Source organism: Mesoplodon densirostris, chromosome 5 (assembly GCF_025265405.1).
Source record: "Mesoplodon densirostris isolate mMesDen1 chromosome 5, mMesDen1 primary haplotype, whole genome shotgun sequence".
NCBI lineage: Eukaryota > Metazoa > Chordata > Mammalia > Artiodactyla > Ziphiidae > Mesoplodon > Mesoplodon densirostris.
In genome coordinates this window covers 53,488,837-53,511,769 of record NC_082665.1, presented here as the reverse complement: position 1 = coordinate 53,511,769, position 22,933 = coordinate 53,488,837, and the positions used below count along the sequence as shown (strand labels likewise).

At 36.1% G+C, this 22,933-nt stretch overlaps 1 protein-coding gene across 3 annotated transcripts in view; it reads left to right on the top strand.

Annotated features, from left to right (window-relative positions):
- The window catches only part of CBLB (Cbl proto-oncogene B), a 208,714-nt gene that overhangs the window by 12,788 nt on the left and 172,993 nt on the right, over positions 1-22,933 (top strand). For all 3 annotated transcript variants that reach the window (XM_060098741.1, XM_060098742.1, XM_060098740.1), the window contains one exon: positions 1,917-2,167. In XM_060098741.1, coding sequence (XP_059954724.1) covers positions 1,917-2,167 — 251 coding nt within the window. The remainder of the gene's footprint in view (positions 1-1,916; positions 2,168-22,933) is intronic.

Below are 22,933 nucleotides of genomic sequence, written 5' to 3'. Positions count from 1 at the left end.
TTATTTTTTAAAAAATTTATTTTATTTATTTATTTATTTTTGGCTTCACTGGGTCTTCGTTGCTGCCCGTGGGCTTTCTCTAGTTGCCGTGAGTGGGGGCTACTCTTTGTTGTGGAGCACAGGCTCTAGGCGCGCGGGCTTCAGTAGTTGTGGTTCTCGGGCTCTAGAGCGCAGGCTCAGTAGTTGTGACGCACGGGCTTAGTTGCTCCGCGGCATGTGGGATCTTCCTGCACCAGGGCTCGAAACTGTGTCCCCTTCATTGGCAGGCAGATTCTTAACCACTGGAAGCCCTCTGTACACTTTATGCTTTGATTCTCTTCCATTGCCCACGTATGCCTCCAATTCTGGGTACCATTTGACACATTCAAATTACGAAATTTAAACGTGACCTTCCTGCTCCTGTGCTGGGCTGGTCAGCACCATGAACACTTGAAATATTCCCAAAGCCATTCTTGTATCACAACTGCTGACAGTGATTTAACTAGTTCCAGAAGTGACTGCGTTCCTTACATGTACCTTCCACTAAAGCCAAACTAAGTGTATTTCAACTCAAATTCCCATTAGCCAGACTCCAAAAATGCCCCCAGCTCCTTCAGTGCCACCCAGCAGAAGGTTAAGTTTGACAGAAGGGATGTTGCACTGGGAAAAAGACAGAAATCTAAACTAATTGTGCGTAAAATATCTTGTTCTTGAAAACTTTGCAAAAAAATGTATGACGAGACCTTTAGAAGAGGGCCAAGTGTCTGAGGGACCCTCAAGCTTATGCTTCATGAGCTTCTCAGTAACTCTGCTTTGATGTGTACATTTTGCCTTTTGTAAGAGTGTGCGCCTTTACAATATGTACGCACTTGTGCAATTTCCAATGAGTTTATTTAAACAGTCGTTTAATTGGATGGTTCTTTATGCTGTGATTGGAGGGATAAGAATGAGAGATGGGTAAAATTACTTATGACTAAATCACATGAACATGTAGAAAGAAGTGAATGTAGTAGTAGAGTTACTACCTTTTCGTGCTAGCAGAAGGTATGGTTCTGCAGGAAGCCCTGAACGCCCCAGTCGTTGGGTGGCATCTGATGGAAGACTGAACCGTTATGTAACATGTGTTTCTAGGCCTGGGATGTAATGTGAAGAGGTGGAAAAGACTTGTTCTGACCTGACACCCATTTACTACTTAATAATTCAGTTATTAAAAGGGCATCTGTTTTTAGTCTTCTCAGGGTTTGGAAACAATACACCAAAACATAAATTAAAATCTATCGAAGAGGGCTTCCCTGGTGGCTCAGTGGTTGAGAGTCTGCCTGCCGATGCAGGGGACACGGGTTCGTGCCCCGGTCTAGGAGGATCCCACATGCCGTGGAGCGGCTGGGCCCGTGAGCCATGGCCACTGAGCCTGGGTGTCTGGAGCCTGTGCTCCACAACGGGAGAGGCCACAACAGTGAGAGGCCTGCGTACAGCAAAAATAAATAAATAAATAAATAAAATAAATCTATCAAAGAGCTTTAGCTGGGAAAATAATCTCTGAACGTGAGATGTTAAAATGGGCCAGCAGATGAGGCCCATTCCCTCATTTTTGTTTAAAAAAGAGACTGTTAGTGGTATATAATAATTAGCACATAGGTGTTCTGTTAAGCCGTGAACAATGGGATGTTGAAGAGAGAATGAAAACTTTCGGGGTTGAAAGTTAAGGTCTGACATAGAAAAACTGAATGAGAAGAGAAGAAAATAGTATTTAATTGTATGAAAACAGATGGGAATGTAGGTTCTTTGTAGATTGCTGATGATAATTTAAAAATCAAAATGTATATTATGGAAGGCAAAGAAATAGTACATAGTTTGATAATTTTCTCAGCTCTTCTGTGAAAGAAAGTGTTACAGTTCATATGAAAATATTTTATTTCGGTCTTTGTTTCTTTTAGGTCAGACTGTGCCAAAATCCCAAACTTCAGTTGAAGAATAGCCCACCATATATACTTGATATTTTACCTGATACATATCAGCATTTGAGACTTATATTGAGTAAATATGATGACAACCAGAAACTTGCCCAACTCAGTGAGAATGAATATTTTAAAATCTACATTGATAGTCTAATGAAAAAGTCAAAAAGAGCAATAAGACTCTTTAAAGAAGGCAAGGAGAGGATGTACGAAGAGCAGTCGCAGGACAGGTAAGAATATTTCAGATTTTATTTTTCTCAGGGTTAAGGTCATTTATGTTGCTTTTTGTTTCACAGTTAGGATGAATGTTACCATGTGTTTGTTTTGGGGGAAATATCATTGCATTTGTGTATTCGCTTTTCATATTATTTAAACCTTGTAGTTTTACACAAGGTTTACACAAATTTCTCTGTGTCAATAGCTAGTTCCTGAGACAGTGTTCTTATTTTGTTTTAATAGCTTTATTTTTTAGAGCAGTTTTAGGGTTGCACAAAAATGACTCAGAAAGTAGAGCTCCTGTATACTCCCTCCCGCCATTTGCCCTTTCGTCGATTATTAAAAGCTTGCAAAAGGTGGTACTTTTGTTACAGTGATGAACCAGTATTGATACAGTTTTATTACCTAAAGTTCATAGTCTGTAGTAGGGTTCACTCTTTGTATTGCACGGTTCTCAGAGTTTCCACAAATGTATAATAATATCATATATCTACCATTATGGTATCATGTAGAATAGTTTCACTGTACTAAAAATGCCCTGTGTCCCACCTATTCATTGCTTCCCTCCCCCACTGCCTCCACCATACACCTCTTGAAGCCCTGGCAACCACTCATCTTTTTAATGTCTCTATAGTTTTTGCTTTCTTCAGAATGTCTTATAGTTGAAATCATATAATATGTAACACTTTCAGACTGGCTTCTTTTACTTAACAATATGCCTTTAAGGTTATCCCATGTCTTTTCATAGCTTGATAGTTGATTTTTTTTTTATTACCGAATGATACTCCATTACATGGATGTAGCACAGTTTGTTTATCCACTCACCTATTGAAGGACATCTTGGTTGCTTCCAATTTTTGGCAGTTATGTATAACACTGCTATAAATATTGGTGTGTAGGATTTTGTGTGGACATAAGATTTCAGCTCATTTGAGCAAATATTTAGGAGCATGATTTCTTGATATTATGATAAGCCTATGTTTGGTTTTATAAGAAACTCCCAAACTGTTTTCCAAAGTGGCTGTACTGTTTGCATTCCCACCAGCAGTAAGAGTTCCTGTTGCTCCATTCCACCAGCATTTGGTGTTGGACAGTGTCTTCAGGATGTAGTCTTGATTGGAGGTGTAGGTGTGCAAGATGTGGGTGGAAAATGTAACTTCAGTTCCTATACTTTGACTAGTAAGTGAGAAGCAGGGGCAGTGATGACTGAAGTGACATCAACTGAATCCTCATCTTATAGCCAGGATTTTTGACTTAGAGACTCTTCATTGAAGTTTGTTGTTTGGCTATTTCAACGTTAAATTTCATGATCTATCTTAAACTAAATAGAGTAAATAATAGAGTTTTCCACTTCTGGGACATTTAAGTTCTATCTAGAATATTCACCGATAGTGATAGTCTATTTAGATTTCCAGACTGGAAAATAAATATTAATTAAAATATATAATGTCTTAACGTAGTTGAGGTGAATTTTAGTTTAAGACTCTTAACGTCTCTGGGTTTTAGTTTTCTTAGATATGGGAAAAACCTCTAAGAAATCTCTAATGTTTCAGGTCAGAAACAGTAGTCTCATATAGTCTAATGAAACATAGGATTGTGTAACAGAAAATTCAGTTATCTAGGTATATAGACTCTGAAGTTGTCTGTAAATAGCAGCCAAACAAATACCCAGAGTGAGTAAAACCGTCAAATTCAAGCATAGTAAAACCCTCTGCCAAAGGTAAAATGGCATAAATGTTTACTTATTTATAATTTGCTCTCTAAATTAGTGATGAATCCTAACATAATCATAGGAGTCTAACCAATTATGTAACTATGGGCTCGTCGCTTAATATTCTTGGACCACAGTTTATACATCTTGAGGGTGGTGATCCTTCCAGTTAGCTGCCTTTTAGCTTCAAGCTCTAAGACTCTCTCCAGGACTGTTAATGGGCATTTTGAATTGCCACAAGGTTCCAGAAGTAAGGAGTAGAAATGTCATAGTGATTGCTTCTTCTTATAGACTTCCCAAGAATGGCCAAGGTTATGGGAAGCCAGATGTATGTTTAAAACTGTATTTTCGCCTTGTAGTTTTAACGTAGATCTAATAAAACTAACTTGTTTTAGTAACATCTTTATACTTCTTTCTCACATTTGGTAGCCCTGAGATTCTTCTTGATCTAGCAATGTAATCCATGAAATTTTACTTTTTAGGTTATTAGATCAGTGAGAAGGTGTGTAACTTCTAGGACTAGGAATTTGAGTGGTGTAAGTGTTTTCATTGGATGTAGTAATATATGATGGGGTAAACTTGTATCTCACTTCTACATCTTTTTTAGAAACTTGAAACATTTCTAACTCAGGAAATGTCTTATAACTACCATTTCATAAATAAATTTAGATTTTTTTGGCTTTTTATGTGGGAGCATATCATTGTGGAATCTTTATAAATTTTGGTTGATTGTGTGTAGATTTCCATAGATGATGACAGATTACATAATGTTAACTGATCACAATGAGGCAACTGTGTAAATTCTGTGTTTTAAGTGTCCAAGTAAATTTTGTCACTACCTTAACTTCAATTCTAAAATAAAGCTTATTAGCTTCTGTGCTGGTATAGCATATTTCTAATTGGATTTTTCTTTCATCCATGTTCAATTTTCTGATAATGTTCAGTGGCCACTGTGTTTATGCAAAACTTACATTTGATAAATGATCATAATTCATAATAATGTACTATTCTTGGTACACTGTAGCAAGACATAAATTTTTGATTTATGTTTCTGCTTTATGTTTCTTTTAGTAGGAATATATTTTTAAACATTCACTTCTGTGTTCCCTTAGATTTCCAAATGTAACTGAGGCTAAAACGTGCCACTGTACATGGAACTCTGGATGTTTTGCTCTATAGAATATAAAAGAAACTTCTTAGCATGTTCTCAGGGTTGGAAGGCAATTGAATATTCTTTTTAGTAGTATGACTCTTATCTAACATGTATTGCACACTGCTAATTGGGAATATTATAAATTCTCTGAACAATCTTTTTTTGTTGTTGTTCTGTAAATAATGTCACTAGGGACATTAGTATTTTTAAGCTAAAAATGAAGGACAGTAATACTAGAAATAGTAATTTGGAGTTCATTGACTAAACCAGCATTTCCCTGAGAGATTCTGTACTTTATGAGTATATGAATCAAAATGTTTATTTTAATGTTCCTGTTGTATCAAAAATAAACTTCTTTGTGGATTTGTTTTAAACGTAAGGGCAAGTGGGAAAAAAAATCAGCCATCAGTTTTGAACTAGCTGTGCTTTGATTGATTGCTAAAATATGAGTAGCCCGAATTTTTAAGGCAATTTCACACAAATGTGATAAATATAATAAATAGAAAAATAAATAGATAGCAAATGGCATGCAGTGTATTCCCTGTGTAGCGGGTGAAAGGTAGAAATTATAGTTAGGTAAGTTTATTTGCTGTGGAAATAGATATTAAGAGTGCGTAATGCAAGCCTCTTGCTTTGAGAATGGGTGGAATAATGATTTCTGGTAGAGGCAGCCTGCATGCCTCGCTTGATGTTTATAGTAAACCTCTTCCTTCTCCAGTATCACTTTTTCCCCAGTTTCCCCTCCCCGCCAAACAGCTGAACCTCACACTGAGTTGGTGCTTCTCCAGCTGTGTCTAAACCATTCTGAGCTGGTATTTCTCAGAAGAGTAATTCAGTGATTTCTGGCACACATAACGTTTTCAAGTGTATATGTGGAGTGGGCTTCAGGAATCATGTAGAGAAGGGACAATTTATAGTTTCAAGCACAGGGAAGAGGAGAAACTTTATAACATATTGCTTAAAGTTTTAGTGGCAAAAGTCAAAGTGGGTGTGAAGGTAGTTGCAGGTGACAAATATGAAATTGATAGGAGATGCCTTTCTTCAGTGATATGGCTGGCAGTTTCGTCAGTTGACCATTTTAATAGAAAAATATTTACTCTTTCATATAAAAAGTTATGTATTAATCTCCTGTTCTTCAAGCCCTGGTGTTGGACACTGTGTTTTTTTAGAACACCCAGAGGTGATGGCATAACGATAATCAGATTTTCCATATTTTAGAACTGCTTCAGTGAACCAGAGTGCTACAACCCATTTTCCCCTCCCACACTCCGGTTTGCAACCACTGGAACAAAACCAGAAGTCAACTGAGGTGGAAAAATAGCTCTGAGTTTGATAACCTATCTGTTAAAAAAATAAAGGCTTTTAAACAATTCATGCCAAAGAGTAATACACAGATGCTGTCTTATTATTAATATCATTTGAAAGCCCCTGGACCATTCTTTATGCACGTGTGTTTTAGAAAACAAATCATAGTGTGCATAGCTTGTATAATAATACTCTTTCTAAATGATATATTTTTTAAAAAAGTATTTTGCCATTAAAAAATTAGTTCTAGAAGATGCTAGCCTTTATTTAAAATCCTTCAGGAGCATCAGGCAAAATCTTTTTCTCTATTGACCATTTGGCTGAACAAAGAAAAATGTATAGCCTGCTACATTAATAAAGTGCCTTTCCCTCTAAAGAACTACAAATCACTCTACTTGCTGTTTATTACAGTTCATGAGATAGTGTACCAAGAACATTTTGAAACTGATATACTAAAGAGAAATGGTTAAGTTAAAAGTTGAAACAAAACAACATCAGCTACAACAATAATAACAGTAAGGGCAACAACAAAACACAAAGCTGCAAACCAACCTGCTTGCATTCCTCATACCTCTGTATGACAACATTGCTTTGGCCAAAGAATGATGCATTAACTGAAATGTTTAAATTGGTATAAACATGAGTACTTGTTGATTACATGGTCATGGAAGCAGTTTTGAAATTCCTTGTGGGTTTTCAGTTTAACCATAGGAAGAGTTTGACCTGTGTACACAGTTTGGGTTCTGTGGAATTGTTTTAATTATTATGGGATCTCACAGGTTAATGGCCTTGTTTATAATCCCACATCAAGTTCCACATTTTCTCCTGGGCAGCCCTGTACATTGTGAGAAGGACATGAGGAAAGAGTGCAGGAATCTGGTGGTGTGATGCCATTTCTCCTCCAAGGGTTCTTTGTAACCTTGGTTGGTTTCCTGACTCCAGTAGTGTTTTTTCAGTCTTTAAATTATTTTCTGGATATTCACAATATTTGTTGGCTAAGACATTTCAGCATCAACAAATGAAGATGTCGTTTGTTTCAGACTAAATGTTACTGTTGCTCCATCAGTCTGTTAAATAGTTTTGCAAATCCAATAGTAGTTTCTAGTAAAAATACTGTTTTTTTTTTTTTTTATTACAGTAACCATTTACAGGAGAATTAATCTTAGGGAAGTTATGTTATCTATAAATAATTTGTACAGTATTGAATGCATTTCATTTATTCTATGAAGTATCTATTGTTTAATGATGCAAGAGAGGGAATGGTTTATACCCCTTTAAAAAACAATTTTATATTTTAAATATTAACCTAATCTTTCTATTTCTCTTTTTATTTACTAATGGTGAAAATTGCTTTTGCATTTCATGAGGACAAGGGACAAGTTGCAAGTAGAAAAATATGATTTCTAAGTAAGTCAAAACAGGTTACTGATAGGTTTGAACATAAGTATTTTAATATAAACATACTCAGTTGCTATTTAATTTTTTCTATATGTATCTGCATTCTAGGCATTGTTTTTCTTTTCAGTGGAAGAACAGAGGAAGTAGAAGATTAATTTGTGACATTTTAAAATGATAATATATAATTTGGATTCAGAGGAAAATAGTAATCAATCCTTTTAAGTAGAAATATTTCTGCCAAGTAGGAAATGGAATTTTCTCTAGAAAAAGTGAATATCTTCCTGAGATTAATTTATCACGAATGAATAGAAAGTTTATTTAGTCTTGATAAGAATGCTTTCATTCATATTTAAAGCATCTGAGAGATGTGAATATACTTTTCTAAAGTTTGGAAATGAAGGGGCTTATTTCTTTAACACACTATGAGAGTAGAGGCCACAAGAAAGTTTTCTAGACAAATGTTTTCAAAGTTAAACAAAGGGAGTCTGTCAGAGTGGGCAGGTGAGAGCTTGCAGAATCTTTGACTCTTAAGGACTTTATGGCCAACTTCACCCATGCTGCTTTGCTAACTGGATACAAAGTAATTTATGTGTTGATTTTCATGTAAGTCAAACGTGAAGGGTTTCTCTAGCAGTTTCCTTTTTGGCATATATTTTCAAAATATGAAAGAACACAAATTATTCTGCTATTCAGATATTCAAATTTAAGACTAAATCCACTGTCCACTGTTTTAAAGTTTTAAATAAAGTGTTTACAATTAATCCATTTATTTGCTGTTTATTTACTTTTTTTCCCCAGCCCTGTGTTAATACCATTCAGTCTCTAACACCTGGTTTATTAAGTATTAAAATTTTTATTGCAATTCATTTAAATTCCTTCCAGGTCAAAATATATATTATATACACGTGATATTTTGATTTTAAAATTGGAGAATTTTTTTCCTTGCAGTTTAGAGTTGATTAAAGGTTCATAAATTGCTGAGTGATAACCATTGTATCATAAGACAGTAAGCCAACTCACAAGACTCAAGTGCACTTTATGGTTGAATACCTTTTATGTTTTTCAGTCTTAAGGCAGTTTATTAAAATTGATGTTTTCCTTTCAGTAAATATCTGGTGACATTCAAATTTGATAATTAAAATCCTGAAGCACTCAAGAAAGAATGCCTGTTTTCAGTTTCATAATAACAATACTCCCACAAAGAAGGTTGATGAATGATGTCTTTCAAGTGGCAGATTTGTTATTTAGTTAAAGAGAGCTCCTTTGGCAGATTTTTACGAATCTAAATTGAAGTTTGTTTATAAAACAGACAAGCTGCAGTGATAATTCTATAGCCTGAGGAATGCTTGGAAATCTAGTCCAAGAAGCATCTTTTTTTCCCGGTGATTTAACATAGAAGTGGAGTTTCCGGGAATCCAAACAGATTAGCATCCAGCACTAATTGGGTAGGTCATAAAATAGTACTCATATCTCACAGTTTTGAAATAAAGTGCTTCAGGAATATTCAGTTTTCTAAACCCATTTTAATATTAATCTTTGTCTCTTTAAGCTCATTATTGTCAGAGCATGAGTTCTTGTTGGAGTTTGCATTTATACATGAGTTGTTTCTAGATGTGTTAATTATAGCAGGATACACATAGGTCATTACAGAAAGTACCCATTTATAGATTTAAATCATAAAGAGAGATCGAGGCTGCCTGTCTTATTTGGTAGAATCACTGAGGAACAGATTAAACTCAGAGACAACTTAGATTTATTTTTGAAATGTGTTACTTTGAACATCTGATCATGTGATGTAATCACATGTAATCATAGATGTGTGACTATGAGTTTCCTAGGGCTGCTGAAACAAATTACCGCAAACCTGAAGTTTATGTTGTCTGAAGTTGATTCTCTCACACTTCTGGAGCCTAGAAGTCTGAAATCAAGATGTCAGCAGGGCCATGCTCCCTCCAGCTCTCTAGGGCAGGATGCTTTCAGGACTCTTTGTAGCTTCTGATAGATAGCTCCAGGCACTCCTTGGCTTGTGGCAGCATAACTTCAATCTCTGCCTCTGTCATCACCTGGTGTTCTCCTCTGTGTGTGTGTCCAAATTTACCTCTTAGGAGAGCACCAGTCATAATGACTCAGGGCCTAGCCTAATGACCCTATCTTACCTTTATGACATCTACAGAGACCCTATTTCTAAATAAGGTTACATTCCTAGGTAGGGTTGAGGTAAGGATTTCAACATATCTTTTTAGGGGGCACAGTTCACCCGTAACAGTGACCGAATACAGCACAATTTATACTATGGAAGGGAAAGAAAATTGAAACTCAGTAGAGTATATGTCATGAAAGTGTGAAAAACTTTGCTCGGTAGAAGATAATGCTAAACAAATTACTTAAAATTATTTTTTGAAGAGTCTGTAGCTCAAATAATTTTGTAGGTTTTTCTTTCAGGTTTATAATAAAAAGCTCGGTGAATTAATTTATTGATTAATTTTTATGCATATATTGAAAAGCATGGTGAAATTGACTTTCATCAATAATAAAATTTTTATATAAGTTGAAATAAGTGAACTTATAAGTATCTTGTTATAACATTCTTACTGATTTCAATGTATAAAATGCCATCTCTTTAGAAATTATTAGTACTATGAATATGTATATTTAATTAATTTACAATATTAATAGTAGCCCTGATTACCCCTTGATTAAGAATCCCTGTTTTATTCTTTTATTTTTGTGATAAGCTCTGGATGATTAATTAAAATAGTTAATTACGACTTACATCATCATCATTAAATCTGCGTTTACAAAGTTTTCTGTATTGCAAATTAAAAAAAAATGTGGGAGGTATTTTCCATGTTGGTGGCATAGAGGAGACTACACTTCACGTTCACTTTGTGTCTTTACTATTAAGATATAAAGTATTGTAAGTATGATTTCAAATTAAGATTTTAGAGAATCAACTCAAGGATTTTAGGAAACAAGAGTAAATTATTCCTGAACATGGCATGTTGAGTGGCTTAAACCAGGGGTCAGCAGACTGTACAGAGCTAGACAGTAAATATTTTAGACTTTGCGAGGTCACTGGTCACTAGTCAGCTCTGCCTTTATAGTAGGAAAGCAGACATAGACAGTATTTAAATAAATTGGAATGGCTGTGTTCTAATAAAACTTTATTTAGAAAAACATTGTGGTAGACTAAATTTGGCCTGGGGGCTGTGGTTTGCCAACTGTTGCCTTAAAGAATCTAAATTTTGGACAGTACAATTTTAAAAGTGTTTTATCAACATGGGCTGAGTATATAAATTGCATAAGCTAGGAATGTGTTTGGATAAAAGTAATAGTACCTGAGCAACAGTAGTTTACATATATAGGGATATGTAATTCTCAGCAGTGCTGTCAGAGACTAAGCTCTTTCTGACTTTGTAATGTCCCTTCCTTAGTGTGTTGGGTTTGTCCTCATTCTAGTCACCTAATGTCTGTAGAATTCCTGCTGCAGCTCCATATTTTTTTAAGGCTACAAGACTGAGGAGAGAAGGGCAATGGTATGTATGCCTGTTCTCTTTATATTATTGATCAAAAAGCTGTCCAGGAACCTTTCTACCAACTTGTTCCCTCCAGCAGATTCTCTTAGGTCTTTTTAGGCCTGAAAAATGTGATATCCAGAACAATAGTGAAAACATTTAGATAAAAATTTTTTCTATTCTTGTTGGCTTTCTAGAGAAAAATATTTAAAATTAAAAGAAGGAACAAATTTACTAAGACAGTGTCATCTTGAACTCATTATCTTTTAAAAGAGAAAACAATTCTGTTTCCTTTTTTCATTGAATAATACCTCATTCTCTTTTAAACCTTGATGACTGGAAACTTATGTTCAGACCCAAGTAATTGAAAGCAAATAATTAGTTTCAATAGGTAAGAAAGATTGAAATTATGTTTTATAAGCCTTGTATTATTATCTTTGTAATCAAACATACCTCAGAAATGTGTGGTAGGTATTCCAGTTCCATTTTCTGTCTGGAGAAGCTAAATTGGAGGTTACATGACTTGACAGGAATTTTATATATTCACGTGTGATGTATTTCTAAATGATGTCTTATTACCAGTCGGCATGTGTGAGCCTGCGGCTGTTGGCAGCTGAAGGGTATTGTCTCAGGAAGACTCATTTGAGCAATTAGCATATTTTATACTTGTGAAAATGAGGTGTTTTCTCATCTTCATTAAACCACTATTGATATCGTATGTCAGATGGTCAGTAAAAGGAACGTTTGTTTTTTTTGCAAGACAGCTTATAGTAGTTAAGTTCAGGACTGTTTATCTGAAACATGTTTTTTTGTTGTATTTACATGTGTGTTTGAGAGAGAGAGAGAAATGTTGCCTGTGACTTTTAAAACTTTAGTTTCTCCAGATGAGCGAAGTCTTTTCCTTTGAGGAAATGGGAAAGGTTACCTAAGTATTTCCTTGCTGAGATATATTAATGAAAATAAAATTTAACTCATCTTGCAGGTACTGCAAACATTTCAGTTTTTGTTCTAAAGGTTTTTTATGGGGTATATTGATTTTCTATGGTTGTAACAGCATGTGGAGCTGTCAAGTTTATTCTTTTCGAGAAAAATTTAATTTGACTAAAGATCTCTATTCTTGTCAAACAGGTCTCATTTATCCGATTAAAGTAGGTTTGTACGGATTCAAGTCCTAGGAAACAGAGAATTCTCCTTACCAAATTTTTTGTGATTTTTTTTCCCCTGTATAATTCTAATTTTAGTTTATTCTCCACAGAGTTGGATATGTAAAAATTTTGTTTTTATAAAGCGACTGAAGTCGTAAAGTTGGTAATTTATCACAATCTTTCATCCACTTTACCAGTATTTGGTAAACTACAGCCTGTAAGCCAGATCCAGCCTGTGCTTCTTTCTGTAAATAAAATTTCAGTGGTACTTGGACATGTCTTTCTGTGGCTACAGTGACAGACGTCAGTAGTCGCCACAGAGACTATATGGCCCACAAAGCTGAAAATATTTACTATGTGAGCCTTTATTGAAAAAGTTTACTGACCCCTGCATTATTGATATAATCTTCTATGGCAGTCTTAGAAACTTGGCATTTTTAACATAAACATTTTCTTCCTCTTGATTTTCTGTTCTGTTCTGCTAGTGATGCTTTATGAATTACTGATCATTGTGACCTTCTGAGGACAATAAAATGTTAATGGCAGGGAGTCAATGATTGAGAGCTAAATCTTTATTAGACCCCTATTTTCTATCTTGTGGCAGTATGATGTGTTTAATTTGTATATAATTTTAAAGTGTGATAAATTTGAACTTTTTTTGTAGGGTTTTTTTGTTTGTTTGTTTTAAACACAAGGTACACAAAATATGTCATTAATGTCTTTGACAATCATCTAATCTAAGGGCTTCTGTACATAGCCCATGGACCAAATGATGCATTCTAACCCTCTAGAATGGTTAAGTATAGGTCCCTGACTTCCTACAATACCTCTGCCTTTACCAGTTGGGATGTGAGTTTCCATGTTTTTAAAAGTACCCTTGCTATTTCTGCTATCCTGCCTGCTCTTAAAATCCCCAAGTCAAATCATCTCATTTTATGTATATAGTCACCTCGGATCATTGAAATGGCACAGGTGAGGCTAGAAGCCCAGATCTGTTCAGAACTCTTTTCACTTTTCTAAGCTTCCTTAATCACCACTGTAGGTAGGTGACCACTCCCAGTGGTAAGTCATTTTAAAGGATCCCAAGACAGATAAGTTTCTGAAAGGCTTTTGGAAGAGTTTTGTTGGAAAAAAAGGATTGAAATTCTTTTTAATATTCTTTTCAGATTGGCCTAATCACTATCCTTGGAATTTACCTTTGCATGCCAGCCTTTTAGCCTGCCATTTTCCCTTCATCTTCCTATGTCCCCCCCACCCCCCATTTAGCAGACCCTCTTTCTTATTATTGGTATAGCTGAAGCTCCCACTCTGCCCTATTCATGTTATTTCAGCATTTTCTGATCACTCCAGCCAAAATATCTCTTTTCCCTCTGACATTTATCAAGACCTTTCTTGTGACCCTTAACCAACTGTATATTGTCAGATATTACCATCTTAAAATGCTGATAAGACAGGTCATTTTAAATGTCTCATTATACGTTGTTTAAAGGCAAAAATCACTTCTCCTTTGTATCTCCCACAGTATCAAGAACAGTGCTTCAGAGGTGGCCAACACTCACGAAAATATAGGATTGTTTCTCTAGAATTACTGTAGGATTATTTGAAAATTCTGATTTATTCCTTGTTTATGAGCTACTAGGGCCTAGAAACACGAGAAAATGAAAGTGTTACATGGGAAAGTGTCTGGTGAAGTGTCCAAAGGCTTATTAGCTTTTAGAATTTGTAGATAAACTCTGAATGTCAACTTTTTCAGATTTGGCAATAAGTGCCATTGATTTTAGAAGGAAAAAAATGTCCATAAGCACAGTAATACCACTGTTATTTATCATAGAATGGTTATATTTTACAGGAATTCTTAATTTTTTTTTTTTTTTTTTGGCTGGCCTGTGGGATCTTAGTTCCCCGACCAGGGATTGAATGCGTGCACCTTGCAGTGGAAGCGTGGAGTCCTAACCACTGGACCACCAGGGAATTCCCAATTTTTAATTCTTTGTGTATGCAAAATATCCTTAATGTAGTGACATTTTTGGATAAAGTTGATGAAATTACTACGATTTGGAATCACTTTAATGGAGTGTCCTTATGGCTACCCTTAGTACCTATGAAATAAACCCCTGAAAAACTCATAGTGCCACCATGCTGCCTGTTCCTACAAACTACACATGGCAGTGAACATATTTTACAGCTTTCCTATTGACATACTAGCTTTCCATCTGAGCTCTTACGAATGTTTTCACTTCCTCTTATTTTAACATTTCTTCAAAGACTGCTTTTGTTTTTATGCTGTGTTGTATTTATGACCCTGAATGCACAGAACTTTTCAGCAACTGGGGAATCCTCCCAAACTCTATGCTTTCGACATGAATAGTCCAGTTTCGTTTGGTGTATATTATTGACAGAAGTGCTTCATCCTCTTCATTACTTGCTGTGCAGCAGATCGTCATTATATCATTTCACGACTCTTCAGGGAGTGTATAAATACATGTGCACAAATGAAAAAAAGTCTTATTATGGTGATCATCTTGTGTTGTTACTGATGGAGTTCCCTGTTACAGATAAGGATTTTGAAACTTGAAAATTCATTTTCAATTTTTAGCTAAGATTTTTTTTTTTTGGTATTTATGTATTTCCTTAACCGCCATCTTTTTTTCTTCCCTTTTAAAAGACAGGGTTGGACAGTTAGATCTGGTATTCTTGCTGTAAAGCTGAAAGCTTTTTAAACTTTTTTTGGGGGGGTGGGTCACGAGCATACCAGCTCTGAGGGACATCTGAGACATTTTGAATATGTAGACAGAGCTTTTAAAGAAAGGAATTGCTGTTCTCTTACATCAACCTTGCAGACTTAGAAACAGACTTTAAAGGAAAACAGACATGTGTGTTCTCACTGTGTATCATTGTTACGCCCCCTCACATAGCTGTGAGGATTTGTCAGCAGTTTGTTTTGACTCACTATACCAAGGTGGGGGTGGTTTTGTGTGTTTTTGTAAGTTAACTAGTGTGGGATGTCAGTAATCTCAACTTTACCATTTTGATTGGCCATGATCCATCCATTTCTCAGGCCATATTTTAATGCTGAAACCTGCCCGGAAATCTTTGCCAAATAATTTTCCTCTTCCTATAACTCTGGAGGTCAAAACCCGGTCCTTAAGATTATATCCTCTGTTTTGTTTCGTGTTGCTTCTGTGATGTCTTCACGGTATCTCCCCAAACTAATTTGGGAACCTCCCTCCTTGAGTTGTTCTTTTCCATTTATCTCAATAGTTCTTCTTACATAATACAATTTAATGTTATTTATTTTGGCAAGATTGGGGACACTCCCAAATCCACATTTCATTTCCAGGGTGGTGGTTTTAGACACAGATAACCACAGTAGATCTTTTTGATCGGGGATGAGGAAGTCTTTGGTAGCATCTGAATGGGTCTTCTGATTTCAGAAACCATTGACAGAGGGAAGGTGGCCTAGGCAGATCTGTCTTGACCCTTTTACTGTTTCCTTAGGGAAATGGCACTCCAGGAAGTTGTGCAACATGGTGGCCCTAGTACATCTTTGGCAGGACTTTATGGTTGGAAGGAAAAGTTTTGTAGATGAGACACAAAAGGCAAACAATATTTTCCTCTAGTCACCCAAAGTACCCATTACATTTAAAGATCAGTGTGGATGTCTTTTGTCCCTGACAACTTTCCATTATGTAACTGCTCTTTATTTACTTCCTCTGCTATACGTGTAGCATCGTTCCCACAGCAAGTTAATGTCTTCTTAGTATGCATTTATTGTAAATTGTCATTTATGTGGGAGTAAAATAACTAGAATTCTTTCGTATTTTCAGTACTTGACATTTAAGAAAGAGACAGATGGCAAGTAAACAAGGTGAGAACGGGACTTTATTTGCTGTATTACAATCTCAGACTACTGTAAAGAATTTTAATTATATGTTATTGTAGGAAGTTTCCAATTCACTACAGGTCATTGAAGCTTTGACAGAAGCAGAATCTACTGCATGTAGTTGAGACTTCATGGGGAACTAGTAGGTTATATTTTTAAGAGTGTGAAAAGTTTTCTGGGTCCCAGTGTGCCTTAGAATAAAACTATTTTTCTATGTAATTTTAAATAATATTATTTAAAATTCCTAGTTGGAGTTCAGAATTAAGTTGGTTTAAACATTTTAAAATTCCTACTGATACCTTATCTCTCCTTTTTAAGTAAGCTCATGTTCATTTTTCTTCATGATGATGATTATTATTTTTTAAAACAAGGTTGTTTTATTTATTTATTTATGTGGACCATTTTTAAAGTCTTTATTGAATTTGTTACAATATTGCTTCTGTTTTAAGTTTTGGTGTTTTGGCCCTGAGGCATGTGGGATCTTAGCTCTCTGACCAGGGATCAAACCCACACCTCCTGCATTGGAAGGCAAAGTCTTAACCACTGGACCACCAGGGAGGTCCCCATGGTGATTATTTTTAATTTCCCATAGCTCTACTGGAGATTTTCTTCACTGTGAGATAGTAGTTGTTACAGATAATTCAAAATTCAGTTCTTCAGTTTTCACAAAGAATTTCTGTGAAATATGACTTGAGTTTTTTTTTTTTTTTTTAGATTGAAGCTAGTTTTTATTTATTTATTTATTTATTTATTTATTTTTATTTTTATTTTTTTGTGGTACGCGGGCCTCTCACTGCCGTGGCATCTCCCATTGCGGAGCGCAGGCTCAGTGGCCATGGCTCACGGGCCCAGCCGCTCCACGGCACGCGGGACCCCCCCAGACCGGGGCACGAACCCGTGTCCCCCGCACCGGCAGGCAGACTCCCAACCACTGCACCACCAGGGAAGCCCCTGAAGCTAGTTTTTTAGAGCTATTCATGGTATAGGAAAATAAATTCATATATGATGCCTTTTTAGGTTATTCTTTGTAGAATTACCTATTTCTTTTCATCTGTACAAATAATATGAAGATCTTGGATAAACATTTGCTTCTCACCATTAAAATAAAAATAAAGAGCTCGTGCTGATAGTTCATAGAGGTTAACAAGTGATATGCAGAAGGCAGACTGTCCTTCAGTTGCAAAATGTTACAAAGTGTACAACTCACCAGCTCTGGGGATAGCATGTATTCACAGTTTGGTGAGTAAGAAAAGCTTCCAATGAAAGGTCCAGTAGATGACTTCCCCTCAAGAGGACAGGATTTCTGAAGAATGTAGAGCCTCTCTTGATATGGTAGTAGTAGTAAAGTTAAAATTGAAAATTGACTTTCTTTAATTGGTATACACTTAGAGAAAACATAAGAATTTTGAAAAAGACTGCATACATTATATGCTTCGTTTTGTTTTTTAACATGATTGAGTCCTTTTTGTTTCCTTCTCATTTTGGGTTTGTAATTAATTTATATAGAGAATTTTGTGCTAAAGTTTGTTGTAAATACAGCATGATATCAATATTATGTAGCACCCCCCTCCCATTTAGTTATATTAACCTCCTGGTTTCTCTTCAATTGCTAGGAATATATTTATGCTTCCTTCAGCTCTTTTGTCGATTTAAGTAGCACTTAACATTGCTTATCTGAATAGTACCACCTACTGTGTACGACTATGTAGGAAATAGTGTCTTGGATTCTGAGTGAAAGCCTTGGAAAATTACCATCAGAAGGTATGCTGTACCATTGCATATTAAGGAGTTTTAAGAACTATTTCTCCAGATGAAGTCAATACAGTAAAAGAAGTGCGGAGTCCTGACATTCTAGGCTTGATGTTCCCTATGTAGTCTGTTCTTTTATTATTAGAGGTTAACCCAGTCCTTAATGTTTTGTTTTCAGATTTTTGAGCTCATTTTAATGTACAATGAGGGTGTTTTGGTTGATATAGTTTATGATGAAGTAGAGTTAAAGATCTCTTTTGTGGTATAAAAGAGAAAAAATCAGTAGTAAACCAGAAAGACTATTTTAATGGATAATTTGAGGAAGCCAGTTTATTCTGGACCTGATAATCTTAAGATCTAGATAAATAGTAACTTTTCAGTTTTTTTTTAATTAAAGGTTTCACTTAATTATCAAGTTCTGATTCTTTTGGAATACTGGTCTTTAGTGATTGTTTAACTATTTCAGAGGAAACTTATATAAAGCATAGAATTTTCATTTTAAAATTTATGTTGCTCCAAGATTTAAAGAGAAAACTTATCTCTGAGTTGTTCATTACTGATGTCAGCAGATTTAAAAGAGAAGCATATCAGATTTTTGAAATTTTGATGAGTAATAAAATTATTTGAATTGTAAGGAAAATGCTTAAGAATGTGTCTTACTTTTTTTTAAAATCAGAATTAAACTCAAACATATATACTTACAATACCGAAAACAGATCTTAACAGCATTTCTTATTTAGAAAACGATATTGGTTAAAAGCAGAAAGAAAATATCCTACTAAGTGTTTGAAAGCCAAATGAGTTGTAAAAGGAGTAAAAATCACTAATTTTTATCTTGCATTAAAGTTTCCAATTTTGTCTTTAGTTTTAACTGGTCATGGAAGTTATAAGCCTATTTGTCCCAGAGAAAGGTGTTTGGTCTTTCACTATTCTTCTTGAAGCAAGAGTCTGGAACGTTCTCCAGAACCATCATGCTGAGTGAGTTGTCATTTTTATTAGCTGGCCTCAAAATCTATTCTCATTATACAAGAGTATCTGGTGGAAATGAATGGAAACTGATGGCTGTAACCTTGAGTAATAACACTATGCAAAGCACTATTTACTCATATGAGTGGTTTATCTTTTATATTTCTTCATCCTTTGCTTTTCTAGCCCCATCTCAAATCAGTCTCCCTCAGGTCTTTTTGCTCTAGCCATTTACCATTTTTCATTGTTTCAGGCCTGTAGAAGCTCCACATCCACAGCTTCATCTGCCTGAAATGTTTTCCACTATCTGTCTAACTCTTGCTCATCCTTTAGATTGTAACTTAAATGTCAGTTCCTCAGAGAGGCCTTCCTTGACTGATCACTCTAAATTATTCTGTACATTATTTTCTGTAGTGGTCCTCTATTCTCTTCTTTCCAGATCCTATCATAAACCATGTATAATGTTCTTTCTTTTCTTCACTGCTCTCTCCCCGGTGCCTACTCCGGTTCCTACACATAGTAGGTACTCAATACCTGTGTATTAAAGGAATGAGGGGTGAATATACACTAATCTCAACCTATATGCTATTTAAGCAGCATCATGAAATTGTAGGCATCATTAAACCTATACCCAGACAGGAGCTGTCACTGATTTTTTTTTTTTTTAATACATTTATTTATTTATTTATTTATGGCTGTGTTGGGTCTTCGTTGCTGCATGTGGGCTTTCTCTAGTTGTGGTGAGCTTGGGCTACTCTTTGTTGCTGTGCGCGGGCTTCTCATTGTCATGGCTTCTCTTGTTGTAGAGCATGGGCTCTAGGCGCACAGGCTTCAGTAGTTGTGGCACGTGGGCTCAGTATTTGTGGCTTGCAGGCTCTAGAGCGCAGGCTCAGTAGTTGTGGCACACGGGCTTAGTTGCTCCGTGGCATGTGACATCTTCCCAGGCCAGGGCTCGAACCCATATCCCTTGCATTGGCAGGCAGATTCTTAGCCACTGCGCCACCAGGGAAGCTCCTGACATTGGTTTTTATTGTTGTTATTCTATCTAGTTTTATTTTCTTTCTGGTAATGGAAGGAGAAATTTAATAGTTATTAAGCTGGAGAAATTGAATTAAATTGGGCTTGTTAATCTTGTTATGGTCCAGAGATACTTCTTTTAATCAGTTGAGGATTATATTTTCATGTGACATTCTAGAAATGATGAAAAGGGCCTTGGAGCCACATGCATCACTCTTTTTGCCTGTTGATCCATAATTAGAACCAGGGTCCAGAATCTGTTTTAGCATAGAACCAAATAGCACAAAAACCTCAGATTTACAAGTGAAACCACTTTCCACATATTTAATTATTTATTGTACTTTACTGCTTAAAATTAGCATATTTAAAAGTTTTACTGAGAAGCATGAAACTGGAACCTGATGCATCCATGTTGTTTCTTCTTAATGCAAATTAAATAAAATTTCAAAACCTCTGTGACAAAAGCACTATGGGGTAATTTCTTGGTTATAACTCTGAAGTTAATGAACATAATATTATGAATATATACAGGGGTCTTTGGCACACACCTCTCTTCATGAAACAGGTGGATAGTATTCAAGTGTTACTTTATACCTTTTTGAAAGAATTGCCATCTTTTAAGAAAATAATTATATCATGCCAGATTATTTTTTTAATAATTTTTTATTTTACTGGTTCCTTGTTTCCAGGTATATCAACCTGAAACACTTTGACTAGCTTTTTGGTTTCCTCCTACTTTTCTGAACCATATTCTGTACCTCCAACCGTTACTCAATATCTCATACAGTATTCCCTCTTTATAGCTTTGTTTATTTGGTACCTCTTAATTTGAAACAGTTTAAAAAGAAAATCATGTTACTCTCTTGCTTACTTTTTTTTTTTTTTTGCTGTACGCGGGCCTCTCACTGTTGTGGTCTCTCCCGTTGTGGAGCACAGGCTCCGGACACGCAGGCTCAGCGGCCATGGCTCATGGGCCCAGCCGCTCCGTGGCATGTGGGATTTTCCCGGACCGGGGCACGAACCCATGTCCTCTGCATCAGCAGGCGGACTCTCAACCACTGCGCCATCAGGGAAGCCCTCTCTTGCTTACTCTTGAATAACATTTAAACTTAAGGCTTACTGTCTGATTTCAATTCCTGGATTGTGCCAAGATCTTCCTACCTTGTTGCCTCTTCAGGTTGCTTCCACTTCCTGAAGAGCTCTTCCCCTGAGTCTTCACATTTTTAGAGGAGGGGCAAAGATCCAAGTGTAAGTATCACCTCCTTAGATGGGTCTTATTTGCCCACCCAATCTAAAATAGGTTTTCCCACCCAGTTAGTATTTTGAATGTTTGCTGATGGTTTTTTTCTTTTCCCAAGTGTGTTACCTATCTTTCAAGGTATAATTGAAGTTCTTAATCCTGAAGCATTTTCTGAATAATTGAGTGCTAGAATTTGAGTTTTTTGAAAAAGCTTTTACTATTTGTCAGAACATGGTAGTTGGTAATGTAGAAGCAGAGTTCTATCTTGGTTCTTCAATGTACTGTATCTAGTTTAGGGACATTTAGGGTCCTCCAGACTCACAGGAGGGCACCTGAGCTGACTTGGGGGTCAGGGAAGACTTGGGTGGAGAGTTATGTAGGAGTAGCAGTTAGATACAGGCAGGGCGAGAGTGTCATGGAAGACATTTTAAAGGAGTGGGAGGTCACACCTAGCTGAGAGTGTGAGAAAGCATATTGTGTTGGGGTTCCCAGGTATTATGTATCTCAGCAGGGTGGGAATCTGGTGATTTTGGTTACCTTTTTATACTTTTCTTTTTCTCTTCTGATTTTTCAACCACGAGCATGGTTATGTTTCTGATGAGGGGTAGAGGGGAGAGTATACATCAATAAGAAAGAATGGAAATTAATAGTGTACCATACAATTTCATATTTAAATGACTAAGTTTTGCATTTTGGGTATTCACTGTTATTTGTTCATTTTGAAGTTTGGTGTTACTGATTAGTACGTTTGGTGCTTCACTTGTTTCAGCTTTGTACTAGATCACATGCCATATGCATACTGGGCACTCAATGAACACCTCAAAGAATCGACCCAGATTTTGAGAACAGAGTTTGACTTTTAAGTTTGGTGAGTTTTCTTCATTGTGCCCTAATTGAATGTCCAGTAGATGTTGCACTTCCCATTAGGCTCCTCCTGAGATAAGTGTTTGATTATATGCAGGTGTGTGTCTTACTTTGCTACCCTAAAATGGTTTTGTCTCTGAAATGATATAATCAGATATTTTACTGTCTTATAACTTCAACTTTAAAATTTAATCTTAGACTGCAGGGTTGTTTGCTTCTTTGTTTTGAAACAAACTTTGAGAGACAGAGATGGTTCCTTAAAAGAAAAAAAATGTAGTTCTTATCTGTGTCCTCTCTCTCTCATCAAGATCTGATTGATCTTTCTTGTTATTATGTGATGCTTCATATGATTGACCCTGTATCAAGGTTACCATCACATTCCCTCTCAGAAGAAAAACATTCAGATCCTTGTATTGCTGATTCAGGGGAGGTATTACATACAGAGGAAAAGCCTTTGATAGGAAATGTTGCTTCCTCTAGGAAATGAAGTACAAGGATCTAAACGTCTGTCGTATAGACAAGGGCCAACCTTATTAGGCAATTTTGGACACGTATTCAATGGCTTTATTTATTTATTTTAAATTTATTTATTTATTTATTTATTTATTTGGCTGTGGTGGGTGTTTTTGCTGCGCGTGGGCTTTTTCTAGTTGTGGTGAGCGGGGGCTACTCTTCGTTGCGCTGCACGGGCTTCTCACTGTGGTGGCTTCTCTTGTTGCGGAGCACGGGCTCTAGGTGCGTGGGCTTCAGTAGCTGTGGCACACGGGCTCAGTAGTTGTGGCTCATGGGCTCTAGAGCACAGGCTCAGTAGCTGTGGCGCACGGGCTTAGTTGC